At 40.4% G+C, this 15,419-nt stretch overlaps 1 protein-coding gene across 1 annotated transcript in view; it reads left to right on the top strand.

The window, feature by feature from the left end:
- LOC104273687 (thioredoxin reductase 1, cytoplasmic) overlaps positions 1–13,704 on the top strand; it is a 20,740-nt gene extending 7,036 nt beyond the window's left edge. The window contains exons 8-13 of the mRNA XM_009869090.1: positions 671–739; positions 2,392–2,548; positions 5,419–5,526; positions 7,559–7,654; positions 10,269–10,403; positions 13,596–13,704. Of these exons, the coding sequence (XP_009867392.1) occupies positions 671–739; positions 2,392–2,548; positions 5,419–5,526; positions 7,559–7,654; positions 10,269–10,403; positions 13,596–13,658 (628 nt within the window). The 3' untranslated portion in view covers positions 13,659–13,704. The remainder of the gene's footprint in view (positions 1–670; positions 740–2,391; positions 2,549–5,418; positions 5,527–7,558; positions 7,655–10,268; positions 10,404–13,595) is intronic.
- Positions 13,705–15,419: the final 1,715 nt, after the last annotated feature.

The following is a 15,419-nucleotide window of genomic DNA, read 5'->3' as shown; positions in this document are numbered from 1 at the left end:
GGTGTTTAAGGAGAGGCTGGATGTGGCACTTAGTGCCGTGGTCTGGCCGATGTGGTGGTGTTGGGTCATAGGCTGGACTTAGTCATCTCAGAGGTCTTTTCCAGCCTCAACAGTTCTGTGATTCTGTGACTCAAGACCTGTTGCTGCTGCAGCATCTTCACAAAAGCAACTGAAGTCCTGTATCAAGTCAGTCAGGAAACTTCAGTGCACACTTAAAACAGTAAAGTTGCAGGGATGCCATGATATGTTTGATTGGCTGTTTCCATCACCCCTCACCTCGTTCACTTCTTAGGCTTTGATGCTGAAAAGTAAAAAGAAAATGTTGCACATAAAGTATTTTGCATCTACACAGATTGCATAAAGACAGGCATTTGCAGTGCTGGGATTTTAGATTGCAAATACTGTGTTTTGCCAGTGACCTCATTTATCTGCGCAGTGCATCGGTCATCCCGTAACAAGGACAGGACACAGTGAATCGTGTTGTTGGGTCATGGTGGTGGTGTGGTTGTTTTGAGCCCTGTGAATGTACCACGAGGCATGAACGTGTTCACGTTAGTGTGTCCAAGCCTAAGGTACTAAGCCTTTGTATATAATGAAAATAATAGATAGCCACATGCAAATGCACTTTCAAGGTTCTAAAAATTCCGTAACGTGCATTTCTGTTTTGCAGGTGTTTCGGAAGAGATGCATGCACAAGAAATATTGGTTTGGACAAAGTCGGAGTGAAAATCAATGAAAAGTAAGGACAGTGTCTGTATAACTTTGAGGTGTCAGTTACTGTTGCAATGGTACCGGTGCACAGATCTTCAAAAGCTTTGAGGAAAAATTTGTTTCCTCTTTACATGCCCTGGAGAGGAGACTATGTATCAGATTCTTGCATTTTTCTCCCTTGGCAGGGCCAAGTGTGCTTTTTTGGTACTGAAATGTGGATTCCTAAATGCTGTGAGTCAAAAGTGTCTGTTCCATTCTGTCTAGGTTCACAGGCTGGTCTTGGTTTCTTCCAGTGACAGAGCTTTCTAGGATCTGTCAGTTGTTCCTTGTACTTGCTTATTCCCATCTCCTTGTTTTAATCTCTATGACCTCTTGGGGCAGAGATCTATTTGTTCGTACAGACTTTTAGTGTGATGGGTTTTGTGTTGTAATGTAAATGCTGCTATATGTTTGTTTTGAAATATAAGGTCAAAGTAGCATTCTTTAAAGTCACAGTTGGAGTTGGTGCTGTGTTTTAGGCTTTGGTGGAGCAGTTTATTTCTTGCCTTGGGAACAATCTGTGTCCTGTAGAGTAGCATTGCACGTTTAATGTAGTGAAGTCATTGCACCAGGGAGTGGAGCTATCGGTAACATTTTCAGTATTGGTAACTAAAACATTTTCTAGGCATGTGGTGCCTAGACAATCTTCTCTTTGAAGAAAAGCCACAGGACTATGAGCTTGACTTGATAGTCTATGGAAAAACGGTGCAGAGGGCAGTTTATATATGAACACAGTGACTGATGTTGCTGAAAGGAGCTGCTATGATGTTCTAGATAAGGGGGGAAATTTTTGTCGACTCAGAATTGGCAGACCTACATTGTCTTGTTCAACAGTACACGTCTTTCTGAAATCAAGACACTTGTTACTAGCTTAGCAGAATGAACTATAAAATCATTATCATAAACTGTGTCTTTATTAACAAGAGCAAACTTGAGAAAGTTGGATTTTAATATGGGAATCACTGCTGGTCCTTCAAATAACTGTGTGACCGTTTCTGCACTTGTCTGATTAGATTTCCCTGATACATGTGTTTCCTGCAGTGATTACTGCACTATCTAATTTATTAATGAAGTTGGAAATATTAATAATTAAAACCTTCCATTAGCTCAGTACACTTGTAACTAAAAAGCTTGCTGGCTGTCCCTTAAGTAGGGTGCCTAACGGTTTGACCTGTCTCGGTGTAGAAGCCTGGAGGGTTAGTTTGTAGAAACTAGCAGCTTCCGCTGCTGGACTAGAATTTCAGTAGTGGAGAAATTCTTTCGTCCTACAGCTTGAGTGGGAGAATGTCTCCTCCTGTAATTCCTCAAGGTTGCCAATACATAGCTCAGCTAGTAGTAGAAAGTGTTTGAGGAAAGGATTTATACCTCACCAAAGAATTAATTCAGGAGGTGAATTGCAACTTCACGGGCTACCTCTGTATCCCATGTGTAAATTCTTGTAGTTTTGGACAAATTTGCCCTCTGCTCTACTTCAGATTCTTGCCTGTGATTGTAAGATTTTGAATATGACTTCTTTGCCTCATACTTCAAGTATGTGTCTTTCTCTTGAAGCTAAAGGGCTTAACTCCTGCAAAGTTATTTACGCCTCCAGTCTTCACAGCAGAACACTTAGAACTTTTTTCTTGCTAATTCAAATTACAGAACAGGAAAAATTCCTGTCAACGATGAGGAGCAAACAAACGTGCCATATATCTACGCTGTTGGGGATATACTGCAGGACAAACTGGAACTCACACCAGTGGCAATCCAGGCAGGAAGACTATTAGTTCGAAGGCTTTATGCTGGGGCAACCAGTAAGGTAAGGAGCCAGTTATCATGAAATACTGTCATTGGTCTACTTTTAAGTACAGAGTGCAAGTCTGCTTGTTTGTGAAAACTCAGCAGGCTTTTAGAGATTTGATAATGGCTGTAATTTTTGCCTTGCAAAGATATTACTGCAGATATGTTCTGCTAATCGTGTAGGATGAAATGAATACCTTGTGGATTAAGCAGTAGTCCTTTTTTCTTATTAAGAGGTTTTATTTTTTCTCTCAGAGTATAAAGATAGTAAAATTAACTGAGATCATTTAACTTGTTTTTAACTCTATCGCTTTCCCTAAAAGTCAGCAGTCATTCCTGTCTAATTAAGTGTTTTAACTCTAATTCATAGGCAGTTTACTAAACCTACCTGTGATCCCTAAATAGAGTATAATAGGCGTTTATGATGCTCTTCATTTTCAATGTTATTTCCACTAACGTTTTCACTTCTTATCCATATGTTTTCAATGTAATACATAGTTCTGCTTATAAACCAATATGGACACAAAGGAAGATCAAATGTATTGATAAGTCAGCAGGTATTTATGCCTAGAAGTTGAATTTTTCAATTCAGTGTTTACTTTTTTATAGTAGTGCAATTGTAGCTTTCAGTCAAGTTACATTCGTCCAAATAGGAGTAACATTTACACCTTATCTTTAAGTCAGGAGAAGGATGTTTTTAAAGAACTGGTATCCAAGCTCCACTGATGTGGGTGCTTATCTCACCTTCATAACCATAGGGCGTGAGCATAAAGGCTTTTCTTTTTTAGAATCTGCTGTATTCATATCAAGTTCAGCTGTCAGCCAGATTTAGAGCTTGATTGAGTTGTTTATTTTAGGTTGGCAGGTATTGCAGTAACAGAATCCAGAATCAGTGTGCATAATGCTGTTACACGAGCCAGGCAAAGTTTAAGAAAGCCATAGCTGGAGCCACATTGTTTTTTTCTTGCTGCAATGCTATGGATATGTCTTAATTTACATTTCAGGCCAGATAATTGTCTCAAGGTAGGAAAATCCTTATGCTGCCAAAGAAAGCATCATGTCTTTCAGTGAATCCAAGAAATGAGTAACTCGTTAGATGAAAACCTGGCTTACATTGCTGCCATAACAAATCCAGGAAGAGAGATTGTATGAAACATAATGCAGTGTTATGCATAGGTGGGGAAAGAATAGTAAGCAGCATCTTAGTTGATCCTCAGTCACAAAGGAGATCAATTAGAGTAGAAATCCATAGAAATTTAATAGACCTGACCAGCCTGCTAGTCTGCTGTGACAGAATGACTAATCAAGTGGATATGGGGAGCGCAGTGGGTGTTGTTTACTTGGACTTCAAGGCTCTTTACACTGTCTTCTGTAACATTCTCGTAGACAGACTGATGAAGTACAGGCTGGGCAAGTGGACCGTGAGGTGGGTTGGAAACTGGCTGAACTGCCCAGTTTAAAGGGCTGTGACCAACATTACAAAGACCAGCTGAAGGCTAGTCACTAGTGGTTTGCCATCGGCCTGGATGCTTAGTCCAGTACTATTTAACATCTTCATAAATAATCTGGATGATGTGGCAGAGCGAACCCTCAGCAAGTTTGCAGGTGATGCAAACCCAGGGGAAGTGACTGATGCACCCGGTGCTGGTGCTGTCACTCAGAGGGACTTTGTCAGGCTGGAGAAGTGGGCTGACAGGAGCCTCACGCAGAGTTCAGCAAGGAGAAGCGCAGAGTCCTGTGCCTGGGGAGGTGTAACCCCATGCACCAGCGCAGGATGGGGAGCCCCAAGCTGGAAAGCAGCTGTGCAGAGAAAGCCTAGCGGGTGTGGAGGACAAGTTGTTGGTGAGCCAGCAACGTACCCTCATGACAGAGAAGGACAGTGACATCCTGGGCTCCATCTTCCAGATGCAACCTGGCAGAGCATTGCCAGCAGGTGGAGGGAAGCAGCCTTTTCCTTTACATTTGGCTCTGGTGAGACAGGTTTGGATTTTCTGTCCAGTTTTGGGCTCCCCTGTGCAAGAAGGACAGGGTAATTCCAGCAAAGGGCCATGACTGTTATTAAGGAACTGGAGCATCTGACACCTGAGGAGGAGCTGAGACAGCTCAGAATTTTTATACCCTGAAGAAGAGTTTGGAGTGCTCTTATATCAATGTATCTTTATACCTGATAGTAGAGAGTAAAGAAGATGGAGCCAGACTCTTTTCAGTGCTATAAATTGCAAGGAGAAGAGGCAATGGAAACACAGGAAAATTCCATTTAAACATAAGAAGCTTCTTCACAGTGAGGGTTGCCCGGAGGTTGCCTGGAGAGGGAACCTCTAGAATCCTCTAGAGATCCAGTGAAGTCAGGGGGTCAGTGTTTTCCTCTCATGGTGTATGACTGAGCACATAGTATGACCTCTAATTCTAGCCGTCCCCACAAATGGCTGTATTTCGTATCTTTGGTTCTTTGGCATTGCCTAGGCCACAGTCGACAAAAGAGGTGATAGTGGTGTCTTTGCAGCATCTCCAGCTAAAAATACCACGCTCTGTGGAAGCAGTCAGTCTACTTTCTAGCTCCAGTTTGACCTGTGATCTAGTGATAACATTTTTAAAACAAATCACTGAATAACCTCTTTCTCGTAATCTATGCATACTAATGTCACTGTGGTTTTAAGCTGTCTTTCTTTTCTTGCTCTAGTTAGCACCTCTGAGAGGGACTAAACCAAAACTGTAGCTTAATTTAAAACAAATAATAAGAAAAAAAGTAGCTTTCAGAATTACAAATATCCAACTTTTCTTCTGATTTTTCAGATTGCTGAATTTTTACCTAGTGTGCTGATTTTATTACTGTTTTTATACTGTGTGGTTTTATTGTTGGATTTTTTTGTTTGTTTTAAATCCACATAGTGTGACTATGTGAATGTTCCAACTACTGTATTCACTCCTTTGGAGTATGGAGCCTGTGGGTATTCTGAAGAGACTGCAGTGGAGAAGTTTGGGGAGGAAAACATTGAGGTAAGTGCCTTAGTTTCATCTCGATTTTAAGTTCCCAATTTGTAACTTCAAGTAATGCTAAGAGTCAATTAAAACAGCATTCTGTGTTCTGGTATTAGGGCAGGAGGTGACTAGACACATTTTTGTCTTTCTCAGCAGTTCCTAGACATGTTGTCAAAATAGTCCTCAATTCCAGTAGTTCTAGTTGCAAATATGCTCTATTTTTGGCAAATGGGGCTTGAAGGTGAAATATTTGGTGGGGGGAAAAAGAAAAAGGTTTCTTTGTGTCTGCAGATACTTCAACATAAAGTGGATTGCATGTTGGAAGAAGTACATTGATTTTTATGTCAAAGTGCCTTTGGTAGCACAGTGTGGCAAATCCCTTGCTGTAGTGATTTTTAATTCATAAAGGCCAATGTTGTTATGCTCATTTTTCCTATTTATTTTGACTCTGTGAGGAGGTATGGTATGTGCTCAGTTTTACTCACATGAGAGATCCCTTTTCATTCACTGGGATTGCTGGTCAATAGTGAAATTAGACGTATGTAAGCACTTAGTGCCTAAGGCTGTTCTTACCAAATACTGTACGGAACACATTACAGAAAGTGTGAGGGGAGGGAGTGTGACAATAAACTGAACTTTTCTGTCCCATGAAGGTCATCCAAGGAGCATTATTTGCTTATTATTATTTACTTATCTGCTTATTTCCCATAAGCAGATAAGTGGTGGTGCATGAGGTTGAGAGCTTGTCTGCTACGTGGTTTTGTCAGTTGCATTTTTTGACTTGGACTGTGGAGAAAAAAAGTAAATACAGCTTAAAATGGCAGTGTGTCAAGTACCATTAACGTGGCTGCAGGGCAGGGGTTTGAATTCTGTTCCTCCCGTAAAGTTTGTATATTCACAGTCAAATTTTTGTTGTTGAGTCAAATTCTTGCTGTTACATGTGTAACACTGGATCCGTCTTTGTGGAAAATGCGCTTTCTGTTTTCAAAGCCATTTTCGAAAATAGGCATCCAGAAGCATTTGTATTGTGGCTGAGTCCTAATTTGGTTTATTCTGGCCTCTCCATCGTGTCACCATATTGGCTTCTGCAAGCTTCGCTAGGATGATTGAATTGCATCTGTCATTCAGACTGTTGAATTTCCCTTCCAGATAGCAATGTTTATAAATGCTTTGTTACCCCATTAATATGGAAAAACATTGTACTGTCTCTCCTGGTTTGTGAAGGGATCTATTTTTACTAGAGCCGTGATCAATTAAAAACTACTTTCAAATGGTAATCAACCTGAAGGGTAACTTGTAATAGGGGCTCTTGAGAGTTCTAGGTAGAACCGGGCCTCCAAACACCCTGTCTTGTCCTGAGGTCTGTGCAGAACCTTGTCTGCAGTTAGGAATCTGTCCAGTGGTGTTGGCAGGGGCAGGCAGAAGAACGTAGGTTTGTTTGTTAGTTCGTTTTTTCCTGTTTTGGTTTGGTTTTTTTTGCTTGATTTTGTTCGGTTTTTTTAAATGTACTTTCCATTTTGCAGTGATGATCTAAGACAGCATGCAAACCCACCCCCTGATCTCTCCTAAACACGGCCCCTAAGGCTGTTTCTTCCCTTTTCCTATCATCCTGGGTAGACCCAGAGAAAGAGGGAAGCTTGCATTTTTCTAGTTTAATGAGAAGATGGTGAGCTGCGTGCTGGCAGTGTTGACACTTAATGCTGCTGCTTTTTTTAATTATTGGATGACACTAGTGCTTCTTTTGTAGAGGCTTCCTCCTTTGGCACTCATCAAGGGGAAACAGTCTCACCCCGATCTCAAGTATTCCAAATTCTACGTGCATGGCTGATTGCTAATGAAGAGTTACTAGTTAACAGTTCCTCCTTGGGCTGTGTCACAATTGTTGGAAGTTTTTACATGTGTGATTTCCAAAAGCAATTACAGTCAACAGTAAAGCTCCACCTTTGGAGGTAACCAAGGCAAATTTAAGATAATCTGCCAGTTTTTGGAAGATCATGCTCTCTGCTGTGAAATGACACAACTTTTTTTTTTTAATCTATTTTGTTTCTAGGTGTACCACAGTCATTTCTGGCCACTGGAATGGACCGTGCCATCCAGAGACAACAACAAATGCTATGCAAAGATAATTTGCAATATTCAAGATAATGTAAGTGGATCTTCCCTTCCAGGGAAAACAGTATCTATACATTCATCATAGGGACCATTGATATAAATAAGCTATAAATAAGCTATAAGCTATAAATAAGTTCTTTTTAAGAAATTAAAATTAATTAATTTTTTTCTACCTTTTGAAATGTAATAGATATTTATAGTCATACAATACCTTTTTTTATAGAAAAATGTCCCTTAGCAATGTCAGAATTTTACTATTGGTATACGATGCTTCTTCCATGTATGTTAAATAAGAAGCAGAGATCTCCAAGACTATTCACTAACTTTGAAATGTGAGTGAATGAATGAATGTAAAAATGATCAGAAGTTTATCTGTTTATCTTGTTTTCTCCTTCCTAAAATGGGATGTTCTTTTCTGGGAGATTCTTCTCTGTGAAATTGAGGTCGCTCAGAAACCATCACAATTTGTAACCTCTGCAAATCCACATGTGTCTATAAAACTCTTGAGCTGTTCTAACAGGATTAATGTATCTTGCCTGCACAAATCTCATTTAGGGTGATAATGTCAGGATTATCCTTGTGCTAGGATAAGATTTCCTGGCAATGGAAATGTACGGTACCTGCTGAAGCACAAGCAATATTACTAATTCGTTAAAAGGATTGGTATGCCCTACTCTGAGTGATCATCATCTGTTTAATAGAAAAAAGTTGATTTTAATAATATGAATTATTGTGAAGAATAATATGCCATTAAAATGTATTCATCTTAAGATAGTGGCATAGTGTTATCAATCCTAAAAAAAGATATCTATTTTACCTATTTCTTTTATCATTAGATACAGATTTATGTTCCTGCAGTCTTTCTAAGCATCACATCACCATTTTGTAGAATTTGCAGACCTGTCTGATTCTTCCCATCTCCTCTTTCTGGAGGAGTTTACACTAGCATGAAAGCTATTTTAGAACCCATGGATAGGCTCCAAATTCAAGGTTACTTAAGAAGATGAAAAGGCTTATTGATGATTTAAAGTGTTTCATCAATTTGTCTCCTTTTCTTGTCCTGAAAATTTGGAATGTGTTTGAACATCTAGGGGTAGAGTTGAAAGTTACTCTGGGTGTGAAAAATAGTTCAGTAACTATTTGTATCTGTAGTTACCTTGGTTTCGTGACTATGGTTTTATTTTTATGTATGTCCATGTTTTTAAACGAAGATAAGTATCATTCCATTTGAGTTATTACCTAATTATAGCTTCTCTTATTTAAATAAACCCCGTGGTACATCTCAATCCTCAGGCTTACTGAAAGAATAATAACCTCTCAGTGCACCGAGTCTCCATGCTCCCTTATACGTGATATTTGGCAGGAGGAGCAGATCACTTTTGATACCTAAACTGTGCTACGTCTATTCTCAGCAAAATCTGATTAATGCCCTGAAAGCCGCTAAAGCCCACTGCAGTTGGCTTTTGCTAAAGGAGACTTGCTTTTCTCAGAGAGAAAGCCAGCTTTTCTTTAACAAAAGCAGGTCAAGTCAGTACAGCTTGTTCCGCCGAGTGTTTGCTGAGGGTGTATGTGCAGTTTGACGTATTTTGCATTTGAACAGTAGTACAGATATGAGAGATGTGAAGCAGTAGTATCTTCCTCGTAGCTGAATGTCTTCCAGTTTGTTTTGCTAGGCTCTAGGTATTTTACAGAATCATAGAGCCATAGTGCTTGGAAGGGACCTCTGGAGATCATCTACTCCCACCCTCCTGCCAGAACAGCATCATCTAGAGCAGGTTGCACAGGGTGGTTTTGAAGGTCTCCAGAGAAGGAGACTCCACAACCTCTCTGGGCAGCCTGTGCCAGTGCTCTGGCACCCTCACAGTAAAGAAATTCCTCCCAGTGTTTAGTTGGATCTTCCTATGTTCAAGCTGGTGGCCGTTACCTCTTGTCATGTCACTGGGCACAACTGACAAAAGACTGGCCCCATCCTGCTGACACCCATCCTTTAAATATCTGTAAGCATTGAATATTATGAATATTACTGAATATTATGTATTATTGAATATTACCTCCCAATGACAGTGAACACTGCAACATGAGTAGTCATCAGTTCAATTATTAAGACATTTTTTCCCATATCTGGTTCACCAGAACTTTCACCCGTGGCCCTTTCCTGTAAGCAACTGCCTACCTGAGGGTTCTTCGGCAGATGTGCAACATGTAGCCACCCAGCACAAGCCCTGATGTTGCAAACCTTTGTGCAAGGTGCTCACCTGTACTTCGGCAAGCGATCTGTTGGAATGAGTGTGCTAGCGTGCCTGAAAAAATTGTAAATGCAAGTTTGCAATAAGGACATGCACAATAATCAAGCACAGACCACAGTGTGTGTTGAATTTGTGTGCTGTTGAACAGAGGGCTCCTGCACAGAACTTTGTGAAGAAGCTGATTCTTGAGTTCTTAGTTGAATCTTTTCAGAGAAAGAGCAAGATTACACCATCTCCCATCTGGTGGTGCTAATGATAGTTCACATTTGTGTGGTTACATGAATTTTTGGTATGTTTTGTGAGCTGATTAAATTATATACTTTGAGTAAGATAACCTTACCTGTTGTCTAAAGAGAACTGAATGCCTGACTGTGCTTGCGTTTGATTATCTTTGTTATTTAGGAGAGAGTAATTGGTTTCCATGTCCTTGGTCCAAATGCTGGAGAAGTCACCCAAGGGTTTGCAGCTGCTATTAAATGTGGAATGACAAAAGAACAGCTGGACAGCACCATAGGAATTCATCCCGTCTGTGCAGAGGTTTGTATATAAAGTCACCTCATAGCCCAGCTTTCAGAGCACTCTGCTGTAAGGTGTTGGAAATCTGACTAGTAAAGAGGTCTATTAAAGAAGTCTGACTGAGTGAAAGGAGGGAGGAGGGAAGGACAGCAAACGATCTCATTTTAATATTAAGAAATCTAACATTTAGGCTTAACCTGAGATGTGGCTTTTTTAGTATTAATTTATGAAATGTTTATGGTCTTCCCTCCAGTGCACTCTCTACTGGGAAGTATTGAATTTTCCTAGTACTCAAAGATCCATTTATGAAGGCTTCAGATACTATTTCTGCTAAAGTGATTGTCAAAGCTAATTACTTTTAGATATGTGTACTCAAATCAGGTTTATAAACTGGGCTGTGGAAGGGGCCTAGCTACATGACAATTTTTCTACTAAATTTTGCTGTTTTAAAGATCTCTCCTTTACTATGTAGGCCTTCAATTTTGAAGCACGAGGCCACATGAACCTTTCTTCTTGTGTCTGTCTTGCTGTTCCTCTTCAATGAAGCGCTTTATTTTCTCTAGTGGGTGGGGGACAGCCCCTCCCAGGTGTAAATCAGAGGCGCTCCACTGATTTTAGTAGCGTTAGGATGAATTTATATTAGTTGAGGATCCCTGCAAACTGTTAATGACCTTTGCAGATCTTTGTACAGAATTTCTGGTTTTACCTGCTTGTCTTAGCTGTGAAGTGTTGTAAGAGTGCAACAGGCTGCTGGTCTGCAGAAGCAAAGTCCGTTCCTCTTGCTTTGTGTTTCCAAAGTGATACAGTGTAAACAATTTAGTATGAACTTCATTAATGGAACGGACCACTGGCAATCAGAATCATCTTCAAAGAGTCCGCAATCCAGATTCTGGGTTTTTTTCTGTGCCATCATCTAAAGGGGTTCTTGGAAGCCCTTGAGAGAAGGGTAGCAGGTCCTTATCTTACCAAGGCGTCTGCAGAGGGGCATTCTTCAAACCTGTGAATTGAAGTGGGGTATTAGCATATGCAGTGTGAAGAGAGAATGATAGTCATAATTTATTCTGGACATCTGAGCTGCTAAAATTGAAACTGAATAGAATGATGATTAGATGTAATTTAGGGAGGTAATTTCAGATAATCATATTTGTTTGAGTGGGGGAGGAAGAAATTGGCTCGGGAAGCATACGCTATTTAAAAGCTCCGGGGAACAGCGATCATTTTTAGTGCTGGTCTTCAAAAGGTTTTTTTGTGCCTGTTACTTAATTTAATCTCTTAAGCAGTAAACAAAAATCAAAATGCAAGATGGTACTCTTTGATTAAAAAAACGCTTAAAAGTTGTTTGCAGTTTGTGGGGACTGCACGTATCTGGATGAATAGAATGACCGATACTATCGGCGTTATTTTTATCTTACATCCATGTAAAAGCTGAGGAAAATGAAGTGTGATCTGAGCGGGAGAGGGACGGTGTTGCAGGGTCAAATGCTGGCACCTTCACTGGCACTAGTCCTGGTTCATTGCTCAGAGTCTCCTGTGAAACATGGTGCTACTCAGCTTGAAGACAACTGTAAGATTGAGGGTCCCATTTCTCACTGCTTACAGATTTAGAGCCAGATGTCACTTCTCTTATTTGAGCAGCTTTTTATGAATTCTGAATGGAATTTCTTGCAAGGCAAAGTACAGGGAACTGTGAGCGTGGAGTTGGTAGGTCCTCGGCCTCACAGAGAATTGCCTCTCAACCTGGGCTGTGCTGCGCTGCCTGAAGTACGGGTGTGTATAAACACGCATCTGTGCTGGGGAGAAAGTGTCTTCTGAAAGCTGGGATGATTCTGAGAGTTTAACTAACGGTGGCTTTTCAGCCACTGAATCTAAGGTTTCCTCTTGAATAACTATCAAATTCTGTGAAAAAACCTCATGCTTCTAATAATGATCAAACGGCTGGCTTAGTAGACCTGAGGAACTGCCAGGTCCCTGCAGCCACTGGGACTGGGTGGCACACCCAGAGTTTGCAGGTGGGCAAAGAAGCAAGCAGGTAAGTTTTTTGTCTTTCAAAGTGAAATAATATCACTTGAACATTTTCCTGTGTTGTCAGTCTGTGAAGCAGAACTGAAGAGTTAGAAACCCTGTCTCAAGCCATGCACCACAGTATAAATATATCGCTGTTCTTCTGATTTCTCTATATGTTGGATAGGCATTTGTCTTCCTGGTTTCTGTGTAATGCTTTACATGCTTAAGGAAAGTGGAAGAGGTGTTTAATTGATTGATGGTGTTCTCTGAAGAGCTGGTAGCTGCCTTAATGCAGCAAAGCTTCTACTTAGAGAACTGTAGGGCTTTCAGACCACCGTTGTCGTTAGATACTTCAGTGTGATTTGCATAACTGCAATGTGTATATACTTTATTCTGTGCCAAGTTTATTCTTCCTGGGAGATGGCTTTGATGATAGCTAATTATTGCAACTTTGAGCCATTTAGATAGAAGTGGTTTTGATTTTCTTTTTTCCTCTCTATATAGTATCTGTACAAAACTGTGCAGTTATTTGCATAATAAAGTTCCAATGTTAAACAAGTTATCTTAGAATTTTTCTTCTTGAATTTTGATACCTTTTTAATTTTTCAATAACTGTTCTTGAATATGTCATCTTCTTTAATGTGACTCAAAAGCAGTGAAGATTGGAATTTTTCAAACGAGATTTTCTAAGTGTTTCTTAGTTATTGTCCAGAGGATACAGATCCAGAGATAATGCGTACATCAGCAGTCAGTTCCACATTTTTCTAATGTCTAAAAAGATACAGAGGCAAAATTTATGTTCTCTCCAAATGCTCTAGCCTTGGGTTAACTTCATTTTCCCAACAAAGGAGTTATCTTTGAGCCATAAAGACACTTATTCATTAGCTGTTTGGACTGGAGTTTATTATTGCTGAGCTCATTCCCACTGTAAAAACTGAAGAGCGTTAAGCCAAAAGGTGATATAAAGCCATGTGGGTTCCTTAATCCTTTCTTTTCCACTCTAAAAGGAAGACCATAAGGTAAATGAATCAGAGAACAAAGGGTATTTGTATGCATGTGCTCTGTTTAGTGGCAAGGATTTTAAATGTGTGGTTTTCATTATTTTATTACTTTAAGAAATGGCTGTGGTTTTGAGCGTTATGCCCAAGCAGAAAAAAAAATAATTAAATTTAGCCCTACTAAAAGTCTTCTTTTTTTCTTTCTCTTAAGGTATTCACCACCCTGTCAGTGACTAAGCGTTCCGGTGAAAGTACCCTTCTGTCTGGATGCTGAGGTTAAAGACCCCCATTCTTGTTATTGCCAGAGACTGACTTTCATCACAGTGCCTGACTCACGCAATTCAGAAGGAAGATTTTGGGAGAAGTCGGCAGAAACATCTGGATGCTCTCTCCTAACGGGGGCGTTCGGTCACCCCGAGGAGAGGAGCCCTGTGGGAGTTGGTCACTTTTGGTGATTGGCTGGCAATGAGCAACGCAATGGGAGCAACGACTGTGGAGCTGGTGCTTAGCAGAGCGTTTCACCAACGCTTTCATGAAGTCGTAGCCTGAAGCCAGCATCGTCTGGTGGGCAGTGACAGAACTGCTGACACAGCCGAACAACAACTGTTTAGCTTAGGGTTTATTCTGCTCTAGTTTCTTACCTGAACAAAGAACTTCCGAACTCAAGAGAATCACCACAAGTACAGACAATTGTGTGGTGCCCCTGTGCACTAAGTTACAGCACAGCAATTGCAGGGTCCCCTCACGAGGGTGCGTTTTGCCAGTTCGCGTGCCTGCGGAGAGGAAATCATACGTCCGTGTTTGAGGAAGAAGATAGCCTTGGGAAAAGGTTTAGTACCGTCTAGAGTAACGTATTTCTTGGCTTCCAAACTGACTCTGCTGTGACTTTTTATTTTAGAGAAACTTATTTGTGAAAATGTTCTCCTTAGTGAGAAGGGAAAACACTTTTTATTAAGGCCTTGTTATACAGGAAGTTGTGGTTGATATTTTTTTCCCCCTGAAAGTAACAACCGTGCCTATAACACAGATGTGATCTGATTAGCTTTGTCTTGCGGCCTGTGTGATTATAATTGATGCGATTTGAAACTGACAGAATTCCAATGTGGAATGAATTATACTTCGAAGAGCTCTGTGCAACTTTATTAAATTAGGACAAGTTCTCCCTTTCTAGGTGTGCTATCATACCCTGCACTGTTTCAGATCTAAATCGCCACTTTGAATACAGCAATATTGAGACTTTCTCTCAGATCAGTGGGCCTGGACAATCAAAAAAAACCCCCCACCAAACAACACCCCCCAAAACAAACAAGCCAACAAACCCCTCACCCAACCTCCAGAAACCAATAGTGGAAAATCTTCTGTGTAGATATGACCTGAAAATTGCATTTGCTTCCAAGTGTGCTCTGGTTCATATTTAATTAAGAAAACATTAATTGTAAAACAGAGGTTTCCATGGAAAATAACAAATTCTTGAATATTTCTCCTGTGTTGCATAAACTGCATGCATATTGGGGATTGGGGTTGGGCTGGCCACTGATTGCTGACAGATGCTCTCTAACCCCTTTCCCTCCCCAAAATGGGAAGGAAAAGGGAATGAGGCAGAGAGGCTTACAGACTGGAAAAGCTAGCTTTAATAAAACCATAGTAGTACTAACAAGGAAATAATTAAAATAATGAGCTCTATACAAAACCAATATTGAACCCAACTGCCCACCCAATAGCAATCGCCACTGGTGCTGCCTGGTTCTGTTTAGCTCAAACCAGGACACGGTTACCAAAAATTGTCAAAACGCCTCTTCATAACGGAAATCAGTGTGGGTTTCGTTTCCCTCTGTTTTAGCAAAAAGGTTCAGATTACATGGTTCTCAGGAGTGTAGTGGTGTGGTGTGAACAGGGGTAAATACTCCAGCCCTCTGGGCAGAATGCCTTATGCCTCAATTTCTACCTGGTAACAAATTCATGTATTTCTACTGAGATTTCTAGACTAGCGTTGTAAGTTATTTTTATAAACTGATGAATAGCTGAAGAATTTTTA

Source organism: Apaloderma vittatum, unplaced genomic scaffold, assembly GCF_000703405.1.
Source record: "Apaloderma vittatum isolate BGI_N311 unplaced genomic scaffold, ASM70340v1 scaffold5615, whole genome shotgun sequence".
NCBI classification, from domain to species: Eukaryota; Metazoa; Chordata; class Aves; order Trogoniformes; family Trogonidae; genus Apaloderma; species Apaloderma vittatum.
The sequence above is the reverse complement of the archived record's forward strand: the minus strand, read 5'-3'. Positions and strand labels throughout refer to the sequence as shown.